The sequence below is a fragment of the Fringilla coelebs genome, assembly GCF_963513975.1.
Source record: "Fringilla coelebs genome assembly, chromosome: 3".
Taxonomy (NCBI): domain Eukaryota; kingdom Metazoa; phylum Chordata; class Aves; order Passeriformes; family Fringillidae; genus Fringilla; species Fringilla coelebs.
Genome location: NC_140030.1, coordinates 53,383,577 through 53,403,319, shown reverse-complemented (window position 1 = coordinate 53,403,319; position 19,743 = coordinate 53,383,577). Strand labels below are relative to the sequence as shown.

Here is a 19,743-nt window from a genome sequence, read left to right as displayed (position 1 = left end):
TGCAAAAGCAACTTCAAATTTTGAAATACAAAACTGCAGTGAGTCAGAAAAGAAAGAGAACAATTTTAGTGTGACTCACCCACTCACATCCTATCTCCAGGTTTAAGGCTGCAACCAGCTGTGCAGTCTGGAATACCCTGCATGTGTAGGGTCAAAACTAAAGCCAGATGACTAGGTGTTTTCTTTTTGTAATGAAAACTTTGAGGAAAAACATGATCCAGAGCTAGAAATCAAGAAGTTCCAGGTAAATTAAAATAGGTTTTACTGACTTAATATTATGGTCAGATTTCCTATTCTATCAGTTGTTCATGTAGCTCCATTCTTCCTCTACACTTCTGTTTTTCTGCCTCCTGTAGTGCCTTTGGAGGGACTCCTTAAACCACTGCTTTCCTCAAACAGATCCTTCCTTGTGCCCCCATCAGTTCAGCAGCCACATCCCTTTCTGCCCTGAACACCCATGTTTTGCTGGTGAGCAGATGTAACTCTGCTCAGCTGCTGAGGCTGGTGTCAGAGATCTCAAAACAGGTCTTCTTTTAGTAGATGTTGCTTTGCTTCCTGGCCATGTGATCCTAGCTGCCTTAATGTGCATGGCCTGAGTTGGAACTGTAACACAGTAGGATCACTGCCCTGCTTGGATGTCTGCTCCAAAGTGGGACACTCAGCTGTGAGCCCATCTGTCTACTAGTCCAGTGAAATGTCACTGTCCTGGATCTGGGTATTTGGAGTACAGGACTCTCCCTGTCCCCTTGTATGTGCTTGTTTTACTTGCAGGTCACAGCATATGCATGAAATAAATCACTTGCTTGGGTAGACATTGATGTTGATGCACACACCTGGAGACTCAGTCCAAGGAGTCACTTTTTAATTCTGACTGCATTAGATGGCTCTTTGCTCTGCTTTCTGATGAAAGCTGTATTGGATCTTGTTTTCAGGATGCACTTGGAGTGGGAGGACTTATTTCGATACCGAGAAGTCTGCACATGCTGACTGGTAGCTCAGGATCTGTCTGTTGAATGCCTGCTTTGCGCACAATTTTTTTTCTCTCCAAATTAGGGTGAAACTGGCCATCAAGATGGAAATTTGCTAGGCCAGCTCACTAGCAGTTTTACAGCAAGGTAGCACAAGTTTTTTTCCTCTAAGAAAGATGATAACATTTATGTTTTGCATTTTTCTTCCAAATTAGGAGCCTCCAGTATTTCTTTGAATCACTGGGAAACAAGGAGAGTAAATTTTATTTGGAAAAGAGTAGGAAAGGTGTTATTCTTTTCTAAAATAATGAATGAGGGAGCTAGGAATGCAAACACGCACATCCTGAGAAAGGGTAAAATTAGGTACTGGCTACAGATGGGAAGGAAGAGATATGTTAGTTTTAGTGCTGGGAGTCTTGTGTTTTGCTTTCTCTTTTGCTAAATGCTCTCAGTGACTTATATTGTTTAGTACGTCCAGAAAGGGAGAAATTTGTAAAGATAAAGAATTATTTATTTCTGTTTCCTTCAGCTGATTCCCATTTGTGGCCATATCCATTTCATCCTTGGCAGTGCTGCTGTATGGCTATTATCTCCTTCGTAGGTACGTAGGTGTGGGAGCATTTTTCTGAAGCTTTTTTTTTTTTTTTTTCTGAAGCTTTGATCATTCTCAGTGCTTTTGCCTGAACAATTTCTAGTTATACCACTTCTTTCTTCAACTGTGGTACCTTAAGGGGACGTTGCAGTTCAGCTGATACTTCTGGCAATACAGAGTAGAACAGAAGAATTGTTTCATATATATTACAGGCTATATTTCTGCATGTGTGTCCCAGTATGATGTTTGCTTTCTTTGTGATATGACACTATTTACATTCAGCTGTGAATTACCACTGCTGCCTAAGGGGCCTTTTCTTCTTACTCTCTACATTTGTATGCTCCTACCTTCGTGTGGTGCTCTGCATTCTCCCCTTTGATTTTCATCTTGCTGCTTTACAGAAGCCCACAGGAATCTTCTCAACCTTTGGCCACAGCCTTCTGAGAGATTTGTCCTTGTGCTTAGCTAAGGAAAGAGGCTGTTGAAGCTTCAGACCAGCTTCAGCAGAGCTTGTGCAAGGGAACTCGTGTTTGTACAGACAGCCTTATACAGAATGTAAGTCACTGTTACTGCTTGCACAAATCATGTGCAAAGACACCTTGACTACAGATCTATGTCACTGTATTAAAAAATCAAGGTAAAAACTGTTTAAAACAATACACAGTGCTGTCAATGCATGCTTTAAGTTGTCCTCTGAGCACTTTGCATTGCCTGTTGCCTTATAGCAAGCACAGAATGTCCACTTTTCAAATTAATACAGAAATTCCTTTTGATACTGCAAACTGCTCTTCAAAACATGGCAGTTATTGCTCTCCCGCAGGGGGGGATGACTGAACCATGAGGAGGATGCTTCTGCAGCTCCCCCTTCTAGCAATAAATAACACAATGCACGGTGCTGCTACTGTGATTTTTTATGAAGTAACATTTCAGTAAAACTGGTTACAAAACATGTTAAGTATGATTTATAGGCCTGAAATGATGACTATCCAGCATTCCTGAGTGATGGATTATTTATTCTTGTAGTCAGAAGACAAAGCTTTCTATATTGAAAAATAGCTGATACCTCTTTAATTACAGCCTAGGTACAATGTGCGCATTGTGCTTCTTAACCACCCACTGGCAGACACTAAAGTGCAGTGGACCTGCATTTCCTAATATAAGAAATTGCTCCTAGGATCCTGCAGGACCCATGAGAAAATTGCAAAGAATTCTTACTTATCCCTGAGCAAGTCTGTCTCAGCTGAATAAAACTTCTAAGTCTTTCTAAAACCTTCATTCTTAAGATCTTATATTGAGATGGCCCCCTAATGGTGCACCAGAATTTCAGCTTAAGGTGCCCAGCTGATTTTCAAATAGTTACTTTTAATTATCATTCTTTTCTTTCCCCTGGGATTAATTTTGAAATTGTAAGTCTCTGGGTGCATGCACTTAAGAAATTTTCTTGTGTTGACATTTCTGTCTTGTATAAAAATAGGAAAACAAACCAAAACAAGAATTAAATATCTCAAGCAAGATTTCTACTGGCATGAGAATACTTGGTTTTCTTTTTCTTTTCCTCTAAGCAGCAAGTACAATATGTCTAGACTTCAGTAATGCATTTGGCACAGCAAATGTAAGGTTGTAGGAAACAGGCTGTGGAAAGAAACCACAGATGAGGGATGCTAATTACATCGTTTGATGCACTACTGGAGCTCAGATAATGGCAGCAAGGTAAAAGTATTCATAAGAAGTAGAATATGTGCTCTTGGTCAAGATTATCTGGGACGCTATCACTAAAATGTACTCCAAAGAGGATTTATCAGGATGGAGAGTAGCAGGTGGCTCAGCCCCCACTATTCATTAACTATAATGTAAACAACTTAATTAACATTCAAGAAGACTGTTCATTTGTTGCAAATCCCATTAGGAAGTGAGCTGAGCATCCGTAGTGAGGAGAATAATACAGAAATAGCACAGTATATTCCAAAGGTCTAGAAATGGGCCAAAGCTGTAGCCCACGAGGTCAGCCTCTACCCTTGGGATTCATCTCAAATATGACTACAAGAGACTAAAATGTGTGAATGGTCTCCCACTGGCTTTCAAGGTGTTCTGAAGTATAATTTTGGCTCGTCTAATGTGCTCCCTCTTTTAGAGGTGTTTGATCCAAAGTGCAGTCTCCACCAGTCCTTCCATCCCTGACTCCAGTCTCATACATGGGCACATGAGACATCCAAACCACTCAGTCTTGTTCCCCACATGAGGCACATCTACAGAACAGAAGGCAGGGGCTGGTGGGTAGAAAAATGTTTCAGAAAGAAGTAACTAGCATCTGGAAAAAATAGAAGCTCCTCACACTCTGTGAATGGTCAAAGTCACTCTTTAATGGAAGTAACACACTAGAAGAGATGTTAGGTATTAATAATATCTCTGGTCTTATTACTGAACAGAGTGACAGCAGGACATAAACCTCTGACATGGAGACATTATCACTAAACATGACCAAATTGTGCTCTTCAGTCACTGTTCAAAAAACTCCTGGTTTAAAAACAGGCTGATACCTCCTTGATCATTATTTAGTCTCTGGCTTGCAAAACCAGATGCTTTTTTATCAGCTAGTTCAGGAGTAATGAGGAGGCTTGGGGGGGGGGGGGGGGGGGAGGGGAAGGGCTGATAAAAGGATGACCATGAGTTTATTATTTTGGATATTTCTTTTACAGTAACTAGCAGGAATACACGGTTATCCATCAGTGTCTTGCGGACATAGTTTACTCATTTTTAGTTCCCTTCCACTGTGTGAAACTGTCAGAGAACAAAATTATTAGGGTAGCTATAGGACAGATTCTGTTGTAATTTACTCACTGGAGGTTTATTTTATGAACAAAGCATCACTGTGAAAAATAACCTCCTTTATGATTTGGAATTGTGCTTTTGCTGTGAGATGTTTTTCAGTTTCTGCCACTATTCAACTTTGACAGCAGACTAAACCAATACATCATTTCTTATGAAAAAGGGACACAGCCCTGAGCAGATGATGCTGATTTCCATAAGAAATATTACCCACATTTTCCTTTCTCATGGCAGCTTCCTTTATTAACTGCTTTGTATTTAAACAGTACATGGATGATATAGTAAGGATTGAATCATTTGTAAAACCAGGTATTTCATGCTATAGCCTAAAGTAGGAATGGAACTACCCTTCTGTTTTTCAGTCACAAAAATTATCTCAAAATCACAAAAGCAGTTCCTTAATATTATGTTCTGGGAAAACACCAGAGTTTTACTAGAGCAAGGTATTAGTTCCTGTACTGCTTCCCCGACAATGTCTGTATGAACATCTGTAGAACTTTAATAACGTGTTAGACACAGGAGTACTGGAGTAGATTGTAAATGAGTAGAGATTACTTAATGCATAGATTAAATAATAGTGACAACATGTTTTTCAGCTTCCTGCTTATCTGCAGCCAGCCAGTACCCTGTTCCCTTCTCTGCATTAATTTGTCTCATCTCTGGTTTCCTTCTATATGCACATCGAGAACTAAATTAATTTAATCCCATTGGTTTCATTCTGGGATCATTTATCCTAGTACTTTATTCCCTTTAAAATGTGGTTGCTATTACTAGTTTAATTTTGTTCACATCATCCTTTTAAAGGTGGCAGACCAACTTTTTTCTATCCTGTCCTTGCTATATGGCCTCATATTTTGGTGACACCTGCAGAATTTGTTCTGCTTCCAGAAAAGTGACCACAGAAGAAGTTGTGCTGCCAGTTTTATCCAAGAGAGCCTGCTTACCCTACCCTTCTTTCCCCTGGCTGACATTCCATGATTACAGGTGAGTCTGCTAGTGAGACTGGTTTCACTGTACCTTATATGGACATTGTTAGCACTCTGAAACACTGTATAGAATACTATCAACAAGAATTTGCACATGAAAACACAAAAATTTCTGTGTCAAACCAATCAATGGGTACTCTTGATTTTTAAATGCAATTAGCATTCCAGGTCTAAAAGGGCAGGCCTAACCCACTAGGAGCATCACAGTGAAGTTAGGAGAGGAAGATGCAATGGGCACTTGCATTATTAAAATGGTGAACAGATATGCTGACTTCTCTTTAAATTATGCCAAATTATTGCAAAATACTAGGAAAAATCCAAACCCCTATTAACAAGAGGCCACATGAGAAAATTATTTGTGGATGTGTAACAACAGAGCATGCTTACTTGTAAGAGTGCAAGGTCTTTATGAGTAAGTTTTGTGCTAAATAACAGCAGTGGAGTAGCAGATCTGAGCCTGCAAATATGACCAAGCCCTTGCTGATGGACTTAGGAAAGACTGAAGCTGCAGCTGATGCTTGCAGAATGTCACTTTGAAGAGTAGCTCCCATGATCAGCTGTTATGTCGTCCTGTGCAGAGGTTTTTGTTTGAATTTGTGCAACTTCATGTGAACCATGTGAACTAAACCCAGTGCTGTCTCTGCAAATAACAATGCATAGCAAGTAAGTACAAGTGTCATGGTAAATTCGTGCTGCATCAGAAAGTTCAGCCTTCAATAAGTTGCAGATCCTAAAACCACAGAAACAAAAAGTAATTGTAGTGACTCATGAGGGCTATAGAGGAATTCTTCCGAATTAATAACAATATTCATGTGCTGCTTTCCCATCAGCACATCAACCACAAGTACACAGAGGCTGTTGGTAGCGACGCAAAACCTTCGTTGTAGGCGATGATGGTGATGATGATGGTCCCATTCTGCTGATGGGTTCTTCTGCTGCCACTTTGCTTCAGGGTACAGCAAAACCTGTCATTTATTTGGTGCATTGGTCAGCCTGACAACTCTGCTATGGTGGCTCAGAATAAAGCTGCTGGGACAAATTCAGTGAAGGGTTCAGAGTTCAGCACTTAAACTCTTTAACATTGGATTCCTTTATTTGGATCTTCAGGTGGGAGAAAAAGCTATAGCTTGGTCAGACAGATCTGAAGCCTGGGACATAACAGTTGCTTGGTTTTCTCTGTCTCTTTGTTACTGATGACAATTCCTTGAGCTGCTTAACTGTCAGAAATAGCACTTGATGTGGGTTTATCTACTGGCCTTAACTGATATTTAGTATTTTATTTCAGATATATTCTTTAATAATTAGCACACTATGAATTTGGCTTATAATTAATGTCCATTCAATTTAGGTTCCATTTTAAGAAAAGCTGTTCATAATTCTCTGGGAATCACTTCAAATCAACTCTTAAGATTTTGAGGTATTTTTTAACTGGAAAGCAATTGTCAGGGAAGAAGTTTTGCACAGATTCAGTCACAGCTGCACCTATTACCTAATCAAACCTTCTCCAGTAAGGTCCTATTAGTTCTCACTAGCTCTTACTAGCATGTAAGATCAGTGACTCTTGATTTTTCACATTTATTCCTGGATGGGCAAAAGGTGTTATTGCCATACACTTGGCCTACAAAGGTCCATATTCTCCTTCAGTTTCTTGGGAGACCCAATTGAGTAGTTCACCTACCAGCAGGGTGGTCTGCATTCTGTGCAAGGACTTGAGAAAATTTTAGTTACCCAAGTGACTTGGATATACTTCTTAGTGCTTCACCATGGCTATAGGCAATATTATCGAATATTTTTCTGTGTGGGAGGAAGCAACATGACAGCAACTTCCTTGTTCATTTCCAGGAAAGAGGTAGCATGTTTTTTCAGGTCCTAATGCTATAAATTATTACTGGCAGGGGCCAAATTCTGTTTACATTTTTATTTCTTGCTGAAAGGTAACAGCATTCCAACTTCTGCCCTTGGTAAAACAGACTTGTCACTGCCTCTTGTGTAAGCAGAGGATTTATAATAAAGGTTTTTGTGACAGTGTATAACAGAGCTCACATTTGTATCCTAAATTACTTTCTTTTCCTTTCTCCCTCTTTCTTTTCCCTCAGTCTATAATTCTTGAACTACTTGATACTGCTTTTCCAGTCTTCTGTTTATCTTTGCCAGATAAATGGCATTCCTTTGACTCCTCCAAGTGTTGTAGTAGAGAATAACTGAGATCAGGGACATTTTGGGTAAGTTCTCCTAAGTTCTCCTTTTTCCTTTTTTTTTTTTTTTAATTCCTCTCTGAACACTCTTGTTCATTTTTATAGCTTTTGTTTGTGCTTCTATCAAAAGCAATTCTTCCATACCAAATCCCCTTGCCATTTAGCTCCTATATTTAATTGAGGCAGGGAAAAAACAATCCTACTGGCTAGTTTTAAGAGTTGCAGATGAATCTTCCCTGAGTGCAACTATTCATGTGGTCCAGCTGCTGACCTAGTTTGCTGAATCCAAGTAGGGATGCTTCATCTGGCCAAAAACCTGTCTTTGGAGGAAGTAAATTGAACAGTAAATTCTTTCCGAGCAGCTGAACATCCCTGTTTGCCCACCAGCACTGCAGACAGATGAATGACTGCAGCTGTAGGAGAGAGTTTGAAGCACTGGGTTCCCCTTTCTGTTGTGATACCAATGCCTCTCAGCCCAGAACTGCTACTTGCACCTCCTCTGGTGCCAGTTTCTGAGTCTGGCAGCATGAGGATTTCTCCTTCCCTCTCTCTACTTTAGCATCACCCAGAGCCTCAGTGGCGCACACAGGTTCTGCACCTTCCTCTGCTCTAAGACCAGCTCCTCCTCATCTGTGGCTGCCAACAAGGTGGGAAGATGTTGGTGGAGGGATTTGACTGCCGCTGCTTGGGTCAGTGGTTTGAGACTGAGACCAGACGCTCTGGAGGAGGGTAGAAACAAGTTATGCAATGGAGCTGGAAGCTCACAAATGGTCACTCCTGCTCCAGCCTCCCACTGCCAGGTGCCCCTCACAGGCATTCAGCACACCCTGCTTTGCTCTCTTACCCATTCAGACTCCATTGTGTGTGAGGAGCGTTACATGTTGCTCATCTCTGTAAAATTCAGCCTTTCAGTCTTCTGAAAGACTGAAAAAATACAATAAATGCATAAAATCAGGGGCTGGTTACAGAAAGTTTTTATTAATTCTCATGAATGTAGGAGGCAAACTGTGGAAGCCTTAAACACCGTGTGGTTAGACTACTGCATCTACATGTATCATTAGAGACAAAGCTCTTACAAAGCAAACTGTAGGAGACCATCCTACATTGCTGTCTGGATTATTAGAATATTACTTGGAAAGTCACTGGCACCTGTCATTTAGGTGTCCTCAGCCTAAGAGACAGGCTTCAGCATTGGACAGGGTCTTTTTTAAAGTCAAACTCACAGTGAGAAACAGAAATAGTGAACAGGGAGGGGAACTGACTCCTGCCACCTGTTCTAGTCTACACTCCACTGTGGGTGGGCTGCTACCCCCGTGACAGCTGTCATTGGGCAAAACATGGCAACAGAACACAAATCGTGAGGCATGTTGGTTCCTTGACATGTTTCTGGAAAGGGTAAGTCCATTTCTGAGCAGCAGCTCAGTGTGTGGCATAACCTGTGTTTCACTGATGGGCTGCTCTAGCCTCTGACAAACCTGAATGGTACCACAGGATTTGGTTTGTCCTCTGAGCAGTAGAGATTTTCACTTCTGCTGTGTCAGAGAGAAGAATCAGAATAGGAATTTAAGTAAAATTGGACAGAAGTTTTTAATTTGTATACATTTGTAAATTTATTTTCATGGATACTCTTTTGCTAGATGCACAGTGTGGGTGTAAGTTGTGTCCTCTTCTCTCTGTGAAGCTATGAAATTATCCCTTCCCCAGCAGAAAAAGTGACATCATCACTGTGAAAAACACATACTTACATGATCTATTTTTCTGGTTTTTATTAACTCAACGTTGTCTCCTACAAATACGATTTGTCATTCACCAGAAGATTTGAAATGTAGACTTAAGTTACACATAGGTATAAAAAGCATAAAACAGCACACGGTACCACTGTTTAGACCAGAAAACATTGTGTTGTCCACAGATAAGAGCGTTATTCGAGCTCAGCTCAGTTTCCTTCTGCCTTAGGGATTCAGTCTTCAAAGCTGCAGATGCTTCTGCTTCTTATCCCTCAGCAGCTGAAGCCCTGCTGGCTTTCTCCTGATGTTTCTCACCCATGTCTGGAGCATGGACCGGGAAAACACGGGGCAATCCCATCCTGCTCCACCAGAGGTTGTAAAACCTTGGGCTCCTACTGGCTCTTCAGAAATGTTTTCCTCCTTCTCTTAATTATGTACAATATATGAAGGGATACGATTTTCATCTTTGATTTAGACATATCTCTTGCCTCATACTTAAACAATAACTTGAAAAATATTTTACAAAGAAAAAGAACATTGTTCATCTGAAAGTCATTCATTATTATATTGCTATATTTTATACCCTATTATTATTATATACAAAATTTCTTAATTGCCTTTTACAGATGCATGGAAGCATATAATATAACAGTTTTAAAGGATCCCATCTTTAGATTTTTTTCCCTTGGCTCATGTCAATCTCTTTAATAAACTATGGTTGCTTGGAGAATATAGGAAGTATTTGGAATGTTGTTTAAAGTTTAGCAATAACTGGTAGCATTGTCCACTTGCGGCCTGAATGGTTGGAACACCTGTCAGGGCGATCTGGTAGAGATAGCAGCATCATAAGACTTAAACAATCATGGAGGGCCATTAATGTGCAGTGTCAACGGGTGCCAGGTCCTGTTCTTTGTTTGGGGCTTTCCTTTTCTTCGGCTGCATTTTGTTGTTGCTTTCCCTCTGTTCTCGGTTCTGTCTTCGGGCTGCTCGCCCTTTGCTTTCCTGTCTTGTCTCCTTGCTTTCGTCTTTGTTGGATTTTTTTCTTTTCTCCTCCCTATTTTTTTTCCCTGAAAAGAAATGATGGCACGTTAGAAGATTTGCTCAGACTATTGAAATTTCTGAGTCCCTCACTTTGCCATAATCTGTGAAACCAGCCCTGTTTAGGACCTCCCATTAGGAGCTGGACGCTAGCATTTGGATCACCACACCTACATCCCAGGGGATTTTTGGTATTGCAACATGAATCCCATGGAGTGTCTGCTCCAGCACAGGTGTGTGATGGTCTTCAGGCTAAAATGTGTTTCAAATCAAACTCTAGACCATTGTCACAAAATTAGGTATTCAACTACTTTATTGCTTTAAATCAGGTGAGATGTTGAGGAATTTGTTGCTGCTACAGACCTCTCCAATAAAGCATCCTGTCCCCTTAGGAACATCAAAACTTTGTATATTGGTCGTGGAGATGATATAATAGAGATGATATAATAGAGTGCATTTATGCTTGCACATGAGGAAGAAATTTTTTATGCTGAGTGTGGTGCAGCACTGGAACAGGCTGCCCACAGAAACTGTGAATACCTCATCACTGGTTCTGCTCAAGGTCAGGCTGGATTGAGCTCTGAGCAACCTCATCTAGTGAAAGATGTCGCTACCCATGGCAGAGGTGATCTTCAAATTTCCCTTCCAACCAAAACATTTCTGTGATTCTATGATTCTGTTTCTTAGCTTTACAAACCAGTGCAGGAATGACATTGGCTTGAACTTGTAAATCCACATGAGCCTAAAACAGATTAGATTTTTGTCTGTGTGGAGCTACTGAGCTATGGAGCTGAAATTCCCCTGCAGTTAGATGAATCCCAATGAAATCGTCAAAGGCAACCTCTCTGGAGACTATCTAGTATGATAGAATATCATACTGGCCCCTATGCCTTCTTACATGGAGAAATTTCTGGACAAGTATTGAAAAACATCTGGCTAACCTTTACTCTTTTATGATATCTCAATACTAATGAAAGTAATCTATTCTTTTTTGGTACAGAGAGAATAATTTTTGGTTTTAAATTTTAACAAAGATAATCCAGGCTTTCCTACACCAGTGTAGGGAGAGTTACACAAACCTGGCAGTAGCTCTTACTGTTGAGGGTGCTAAATTTTTATAAATTTTGCCCATTCCTGCCTCAAAACCAAAGACAGTGGTTTTTGATGCCTCACTGAGCTCTGTGGGAGTATGTGACAATGAGGGAGTAACTGCAGGGGAAGTGGCTTTGTTCTGAGAACCAAAGACCATCCAAAGAGGTTCAGGGTGCAGGTCAGATAAAGGAAGAGAAGTTCAGAGGAGGTGAAGAGAATGCAGAAAGCAAGGAGCAAGATCAAGATGTCAGAATATGCTCTTCTTGCTGCGTAGCTGTATGGGAATATTTTACACCTTCTCCATTCTTTACCACCACTGCCTAGGATTGAAGAGCAAGGGAAAGTTTAGATACACACATTAAGTAGTGACCAATATCTGCCTTTATCATTTGTTGTTTCTGGAACAGTAAAACTTTAAATGTAAAATGACACCTTAAATTTCAGGGAACCAGTTACAGATTACCTGAATATACACCCACATACCTGCTGAATCCCTCTCTGAATTTGTAAATGCCATCTAAGATGCCCAGAGGTGAGCAGGGGAGACTGGCAGAACTGGTGTGGGAGGCTCAGAAAGAGCTGCTACCACTGTGAGAACTGGGAGCCCTCCATGCAGAAGTAAGGCTGCATCTTACCCAGCTGTAATGCTGTCTCTTACTAATGGATAAATGACAGTATGGGATTTCATTCCAGTGGTTTGTAAATACTATTGGCCCAAGATGAAATGTTATTTGAATGGAAACTGTCCAGACATTCAGTGTTTGACATTACTCACTTGGTGATTAGCCAAAATCATTCAGCTGTGACTTCCCAGCCACAGTTCTTTAAGTATGTTGGAATGACATGTAATGGTTTCCCATTCAGTCATGGATATATGTATTTATATGTGTGTGGATATACTAAGAACAAGATATCTTTGTCTAGCTGGAGACTTATCTAGGCACCGCTTTACTGTTTCTGTTTTAATCAAACTGGTATCTTTACAAATGACAAGGAAAACTGATCTCTGGAAAATACTTAAAACCAAGTCGTAATTCTCTTCTACTCTGAGGATAGCTAGTTTGGAGTCCTCTGTGCATGGTTTGTACATGGTTTAATGTAACCACCTCCATTCTGCTGCCATTTGTGAAAAGATCTACCCTCTAGATCTATACTGTTATGGTAAAGCACTATATCATAGAAGGGTCATCTTTACTGGTTCTTTTGTTCCTTTCACTACTATTTTTAAAAATGAAAATTTTTATGTGACAGTGTAATGTTACTCCTAGTCAGTTTGTGTTTCAGTTTAGACTCAAGAGAAGATTCTACCAGCAGTTCTGTGCTAGCATTGGGATATAGCTGGAGCCCCATTTTTGGGTACATCACCCTCCCTGTTCTTGTCCCTTCTCTCTTCTTCCCAGAGATTTGTTCCTGAATATTTTTTCTTCTTTCTTCTACTTGCTGAAACTCTCTTCATAGCAGCACATTGAACTGGCCACCAGGTATCATGAAAACTCATTGAAAATTTGGGCATTTGGCTATCTGTGAAATGAAAAGTGCAAAAATTACATGGGCCATTATGTTTACAAGTTCATCTCTGAATAAGACTTGGCCTTTCTGTACTTAAAGAGAGCTTATAAAAAAAGATGGAGAATGATTCTTTATATGGACAGATAGTGATAGGACAAGGAGGAGAGGTTTTAAACTAAAAGAGAAGAGATTTAGATTAGATGTTAGGAAGAAATTATTGTGGGGGTGGTGAGACACTGAAACAAGTTGTCTAGAGAAGCTGTGGCTGCCCCATCCCTGCAAGTGTTCATGGCCAGTTTGGATGGGGCTTGGAGCTGGTCTTGTGGAAGGTGTTCCTGCTCATGGCAGGGATGCTGGAACTAGATGACGTTTAAGGCCCCTTCCGACCCAAACCACTCTGTATTTCTATGACCTACTTTGCCTTTGAAGAAGATGACAAGGCAAGGCCATTATCAAAACTGTAACTCAGCAAAGAAATAAACGATGCAAAATCATGACCTGGAGGAATAGATTCGCCTGGAATTTCAATTCCATTTAGGAAGAATGTTCCCGTTAGAACGTTCTCCCGGGCTGCAGCCTGTAACATTTGATGCACATGAGTGAATCTCTCTCGCTGCAGTCGCTGCCTGTTCCCGGGCAGTGCTGCAGTGCCCGTGCCGCCCGCGCGGGGGCGCCGCGGCTCCGCGCCCGGCGGGGCTGGGGCGGGGGCGGCCCGGCGGCCGCAGGTTCCCTTCCCCGTCCCCTTCGGTCGTGTCCTAAAGTTCCCGCCCGTGCCCTTCCTGCCGCCCTACCCGCTGTCTTTGCTTCATTTTGCCTGCGGGTGAACTTTCCCGATGAGTCACGGAATTCTTGCTATGGTACACTAACGTTACTAACGTTTATTTCTTCTTATAGATTCAATACAACAAAAATAGAAAAATGAATAGCCTAAGTATTTTTAGACAGGAGATGAAATATTTTCCAATAGAGTGTTTTGCTCATGAAGAGAATATATATAATATCAGAGAAGTATCCATGAGAATCTAATACATCTCTGATATTATTGTACTATTGTATTACAAATGTATAATACTTGCAATATATATTACAATAAAGTAATTAATTGGTGTTAAAATAACTTTTATGTTGGAACTAAAGCTTTGTACAGACAACTGTACTGGAAGAATTGATCTGCAGGCAGTGTGAGTTTTCTGGTACACAGAAACTTGCTGCTTCTAATAATAGCAAATTCCTATACTGATGAAAATCTAGTGACTTGCTATAATTTTGAGAAGTACAGTAGTTCAAATTAAATGCAGACATTAAATTAGTTTGGATAACAATATAATTACCTGTCTAATCAGATTCAAGGTGGTGAGTTCTTGTTAATATATTTTATAGCCCCGGGTCAAAGAAATTCCTGAGTCTGTATTTATGCAATCCCTGTCTGAATACATCTATTTAAACAAGCCAGGGTATTTCAGAGAAGCCTGTGCATTATCTCATCAGATGTGGTATTTCCACTAGATCTGTAGCTGTATTTTATGGATTAGTGGGAGGACGCGTTGGCCATGACTTGGGAGGCCTTGGTGCTCAAAAGCACTGTATGACAGACAGTTACTTAGAAAATCATGGCTGACGTGGATTAGCTAACACAGGTGACAGATTTCTTATGCTTTAAGCGTTGTCACTTAGTCCCACCTATTATTATTCAGCTGAAATTATTGCAGGGGACTTGGGTGCTGAAATCCCAAAACACCATAGGAAGACATATAATCTGGTTGTGCAAGCTGCTTCACTTTGATGGGGAGGAAGTATTACAGGGTAGGCTTCATGGAAGTCCCAGAAGGATGAGAATCTGGCCTCAGACATTTGTGATGATTGTATTTCTTTCATCACTCCCATGAAGACATTTACTATGGGAGAGCAAAAGGAGCAAGAGGGTCATGGAACTGCTCCTGTTGGGATTGCAGGCACTGATGTAACAGGCCCCTCTCTGGAAGGGTCCCACTGCTTCCACTGTGACTGTCACCACAGACCACAAATCCTCCCCACGACACTGTAATAAGCTGAAGAGCTGCAATAAAAGACCACAAGCCACTGCTGTAACGTGCCACATTGTTCTTTCACACCCCCCACAGCCTTGTCTGACCTCTTGGTGCTTCCTGGCTCTTGGAGCACTGTCAGCACTGATGCTGCAGCACCAGTGCCCCAATCCCTCTGTACCCCATGAGGCACAGGGACAAAACCTAAAGGTTAAGTGCCTCTACACTGTGTTGCTCTCCTTCCCACCTGTCCACACCCTTCTCAGAGGCATTTTTAGTCCTCAGACTAAAAGTCTGTCACACTTTCCTCATCATGTGGCCTGGACAACAACAGCATGACGCAAAGAAACCATGCTGAGCAAAGAAACCAGGAAGAGAAGCATGCCCCAGGCTCTGAACTCCCCTACTCTAAGCTCTGTCAACAATACAGTCATGCCATATTATGCAAATGAGCAGATCATTCTCATTTTCAAGAAAAGTGACACATTTTTGTTCTGGAACATAGCCTGTAGCATGTACTCACACCACTTGCCAAGATAACATCCCTCCAAACCCCCGGCTGCCCAGTGATGCAATGGACTTTCGCCTTTCATTCCCAAGCCACAAGTGGCTGATTCATCTGGTATGTCTTTTTGAAGTTTAAACAGCATAACTGCATAACTTTTTTCACAGAAGTCTTTTTTTTTTTTTTTTCTTTTCTTCCTTAGCTTTTGTGGCCCTGTTTTATAATCACTAGATTTCTGGGTAACCAGAGTGTGAGGGTCAACAACTTCAGAACAATCTAGATGCTACATGACTTAGTGCATTTCCTGGGCTGCCTTACTGCTGCAGTTGTTCCAAATGCCGAAAAGAATATAGGTAAAACATTTAACAGAGCTAAAGTCCAAAGACATTCAAGGAGCAAGTAACTTGGCCAAACCTTGGGTCTCCTGCTGTTGAGGTGCGTAGCAGTAGCTTACCTGGTTTCCATACCAGTCTGGATGGATACAGATCTTAAGTCATGTGTCATATCCATAGTTCTATGTAGTGATCTTTGATAATCCAAGATACGTGGACAAGATCAAAAAGTGGGCCCTTGGGAATCTCATGAGGTTCAAGGTGCTGCACCTTGTTGGGACAACTCTCAGTGCCAGTACAAGCTGGGCAGTGAACAGATGGAGAGCAGCCCTGCTGAGAAGGACTTGGGAATGCTGATGGATGAGGCTGGGCATAACCCAGCAATGTGCTTCTGCAGCTCAGAATGACAATGGTATCCTGGATTGCATCCAAAGCAACATGGCCAGTGGGACAAGAGAGGGGATTCTGCCCCTTCTCTCTTGTAAGACCCCACCTGGAACACTGCATCCGTCTCTGGGGTCCCAGGCACAGGAAGGACACAGACTTTTTAGAGCAAGTCCAGGGGAGGGACACCAGTATGATTAGAGGGATGAAGCCCCTCTTCTATGAGGAGAGACTGAGAGAATTGGGATTGTTCAGCTTGGAAAAGAGATGGCTTTGGTGTGACCTAATTGTGGCCTTATAGTACCTAAAGGGAGCCTACAAAAAAAATGGAAAGGGGCTTTTAAAGACAAAGGCAGGTAGTGACAGGACAAGGAAGAATGTCTTTAAAATGAAAGACAGTAAGTTAACATAAGATCTGAGGAAGAAATTCTAGAACTGGTTGCCCAGAGAAGCTGTAGCTGCCCCATTCCTGGAAATGTCCAAGACCTGGTTGGGTACAGCTTCAAAAAACTTGATCTAGTGGAAGGTGTCCCTGCCCATGGCAGGGGATTGGAATTAGATTATCTTTAAGGCCCATTCTAATCCAGTCCATCCTGTGATTCTGTGATGATGCTCTACCTCAAAAGCTATTGATACTTATGGTTGAGCAACTCTATTATGGGACTTGGTGACTAGCTTGTTCTTACGTGTCCTATCTCCCCTGAAGAGTGGAAACTTCTCTAGAATGTAGACTTTAGATGTCTTTGTATTAGGATCCTAAAGTTTGTTTGCCTCTGAAAATAGGATCTGGACTACCAGATTGCTTTCACTTGAAAAATGTTCTTATTTACATTGTGCGTGCTAGCTTGTCCTTGCAAGGAGGACATTAACTGAAGGAGGCACATTAGCAGGAATGAGAATATTGTTTCCAAATACAAAAATAGCTGGGGCCTGCACCACAGCCGTTGGCATGAAGCAGGCAGAGAGGAATGGGAGGAGGCTGACCTGATTAGTTATGCCAAGACAGGAGATGTCGAGTTTTTCACTGCTGTAGGAGATAAGGAGAAAATTGTATCCTGTTAGGTCTATGGGAAGTCAGGAGATATAATTTCTTCTGTGGATGGTTGGGAAATGATACTTCTACACTCATGAGCTCATAAGCAAGGTTTATGGAAAGTCCCTGGCTTGTGATGACCTCTTGCAATAGAAACTGGTTGGATGTGCCTTTCCAGTGCCATAGAAAAGATATTGCCAGTGCTTGAAAATATAATATCCTCCACTCAAAGAAGCAGCCAGAGAAGGGAGATTCCTATAATGAGTTCTGTTTGCTGTTTGTGGAGACATTTACTGCTGCCTCTTCAAACAAGTGCTTGTGGGGATTTATTCCCTTCATGCTTGTCTGTTGGGACTAAGGGAATTTGCTAGCAGCCTTGTTTTAATCAGGATTAATGTGCTAACAACATCAATTGTGTAATTACATAACAGTTTTCATCTTATAAGAACCCGCAGCTTATAAAGTCTGAGCACAGCTTCCAAAGACCAGAAAGTAATGGCAGTTTAGCAGACCAGAAAATCAGTCCCCATTCCTTAGGACAGGAAATGACCTAGACCAGCCTGGTACTTAGGAAACTGGCATTTTCTTCTTTCGAGACTTTTAATGGTGACTTCTGAATGGGATTGGGTTTTTAAAGCTCTCCTGAAAGAGGGGAAAAGGTCCATGAGTGTCCAAATCCATTTGATGGGCCTCTTTTAAGACTACAAGAATCAGGAACCTGTAAAACTATTGGGAATAATAGTGATTGGTACCAAAAGTCCTTACCCTGTTGTTAGAGCATCAGGATATTGAGAAAAATCTCTAATAGCCTGTTTTCCCCTTAGCTTGGATTGAGATCATAAATATAGTCCTTTTTAGAGACTTATTTCAGCTGGTGCAGTCTTTTGAACAAACCAGAAATAAAAATGTGATGCTGCATTATGTCAGAGCTGCATGTTTAGTCTGCTGCTCTAGAAATAATCAAGAAAAGTTATACATGATAAGAGACAGATGCTAGTGCCTCAGCAGACATTTAAACTCTTTCTAGTACAATAGTAAAATGGAGAAAACCCCCAAAGAAACTTGTTTCTTTGGTACTCAAATTTGTGCTCAGTGTGCTCTGAAGGGGGGGATAAGTGAGGAAAGATGTTTTCCTCAGCTTTGCTTAGATTTATTGCCTCAATGGAACCTGGTAATTCAGGTGATACTTATATGACCCCAACACCTGGGTGCATCTCCAAGGAATACCTTTTTCCATTATTGACCATGGTTCAGAGCTGGGCTATACTGGTGATTGGGTACAGATCCTGGACGCATTTTGCAAGTGCTGAATCCAACACCTGAATCAGGCCAGCAGTTCCTGCCCTGGTACTGTACACCAGGAGCAGGGAGCCTGGGCATCTTCCACCATTTCATTTGCTGGTATAGGTGCACCTTCCCCCTGGAGTCCCCTCCTTACATTTTCTTAAGTTTTCTGATATGCCAGGAAGGTAAAGGAAGATGAGGAGTCAACAGGATGCCCCTGTGGCCCCTCTCGGCACGGTTCACTTGTACCCTCCACTCTGAGCATCGTTTGTTTGCATTTCTGCCTGGGGTGACACCTGTGCTGACAGGTAGGCAGGAGTCCCTGCGCACCCCAGGCCAGCTGAACAGCTGGATCAGCCTGTCAGCAGCAGACAACATACAGGGGAACAGCAGCTCCTGATGGATCCTCTCAGCAAATCCATCAGCACAGAAGCAGGCTGTTTTTACCAAAATTCACCAGAGGCCTGATTCTGACCTCTGTGTTGTACTTGCTCAAACACACAGAGGTCACCGGGGTTGGTGTTTGGTGTAACTGAAGGGAGAATTTGCTTTCAAGGATACTTTTCAAGTCAAGGTGTTGAAAATTGACTGTCCCTTTCTGTTTTGTGTCTCCAGTGTGTGTGTGTACTATTTCAGCTGGCCAAAACATTGATCCTCCCTTCTCTAAGTAGTGCCAATATTTCCAAATGCATTTTCACATTGATTAAAGTGACAGGTCAGGCTTCTAAATTTCATATGGATCAGAGACTCCAAAAAATCCCTCTCTAAAAGGGTGACATGAAATTTAACTTCGGCCATCTCCATGTGCTTCTGAAGGATTTTTCTTACCTATTGAGAGAACGCCTGCAGTTTACCAGGTAGAGAGAAGTTTATGGAAAAGGACATTGGGATCACCAAGACTCATGGGCTGCCTCTGAAAATGGCTCAGGGAATTTATATGCCAGAAGGATTCAGAATTGAGCCCAATGAAGCCTAGGAATCTTGGACAAAGTTGCCAAAGGGATCTCAGGTTTTCAGGCTGTTGAGTCTTTGTCAGCCTGCCAGGTGGGCTGCCAGAGGCCAACCCAATGGACAAGCTGAAAGGATACTAGGCAGAAACCTAACACAAAGGCGAGGTTGTTTCAAAAACCTGCCTGCTTTCGACTGGAACTTCATTGAAATCAGCAAGTTTCTGGGAAATGTGATGACTCTGGTAATCTGGTATTTTCCATTTCTTTGGAAAATCAACACCTATAAAATATTTTAAAA

At 41.6% G+C, this 19,743-nt stretch overlaps 1 protein-coding gene across 1 annotated transcript in view; it reads right to left on the bottom strand.

Moving 5' to 3' along the window:
* Positions 1 to 10,167: 10,167 nt before the first annotated feature.
* RSPO3 (R-spondin 3) overlaps positions 10,168 to 19,743 on the bottom strand; it is a gene marked incomplete at both ends in the record, with an annotated part of 57,307 nt that continues 47,731 nt past the window's right edge. Inside the window, one exon of the mRNA XM_084202194.1 lies at positions 10,168 to 10,361. Coding sequence (XP_084058320.1) covers positions 10,168 to 10,361 — 194 coding nt within the window. The remainder of the gene's footprint in view (positions 10,362 to 19,743) is intronic.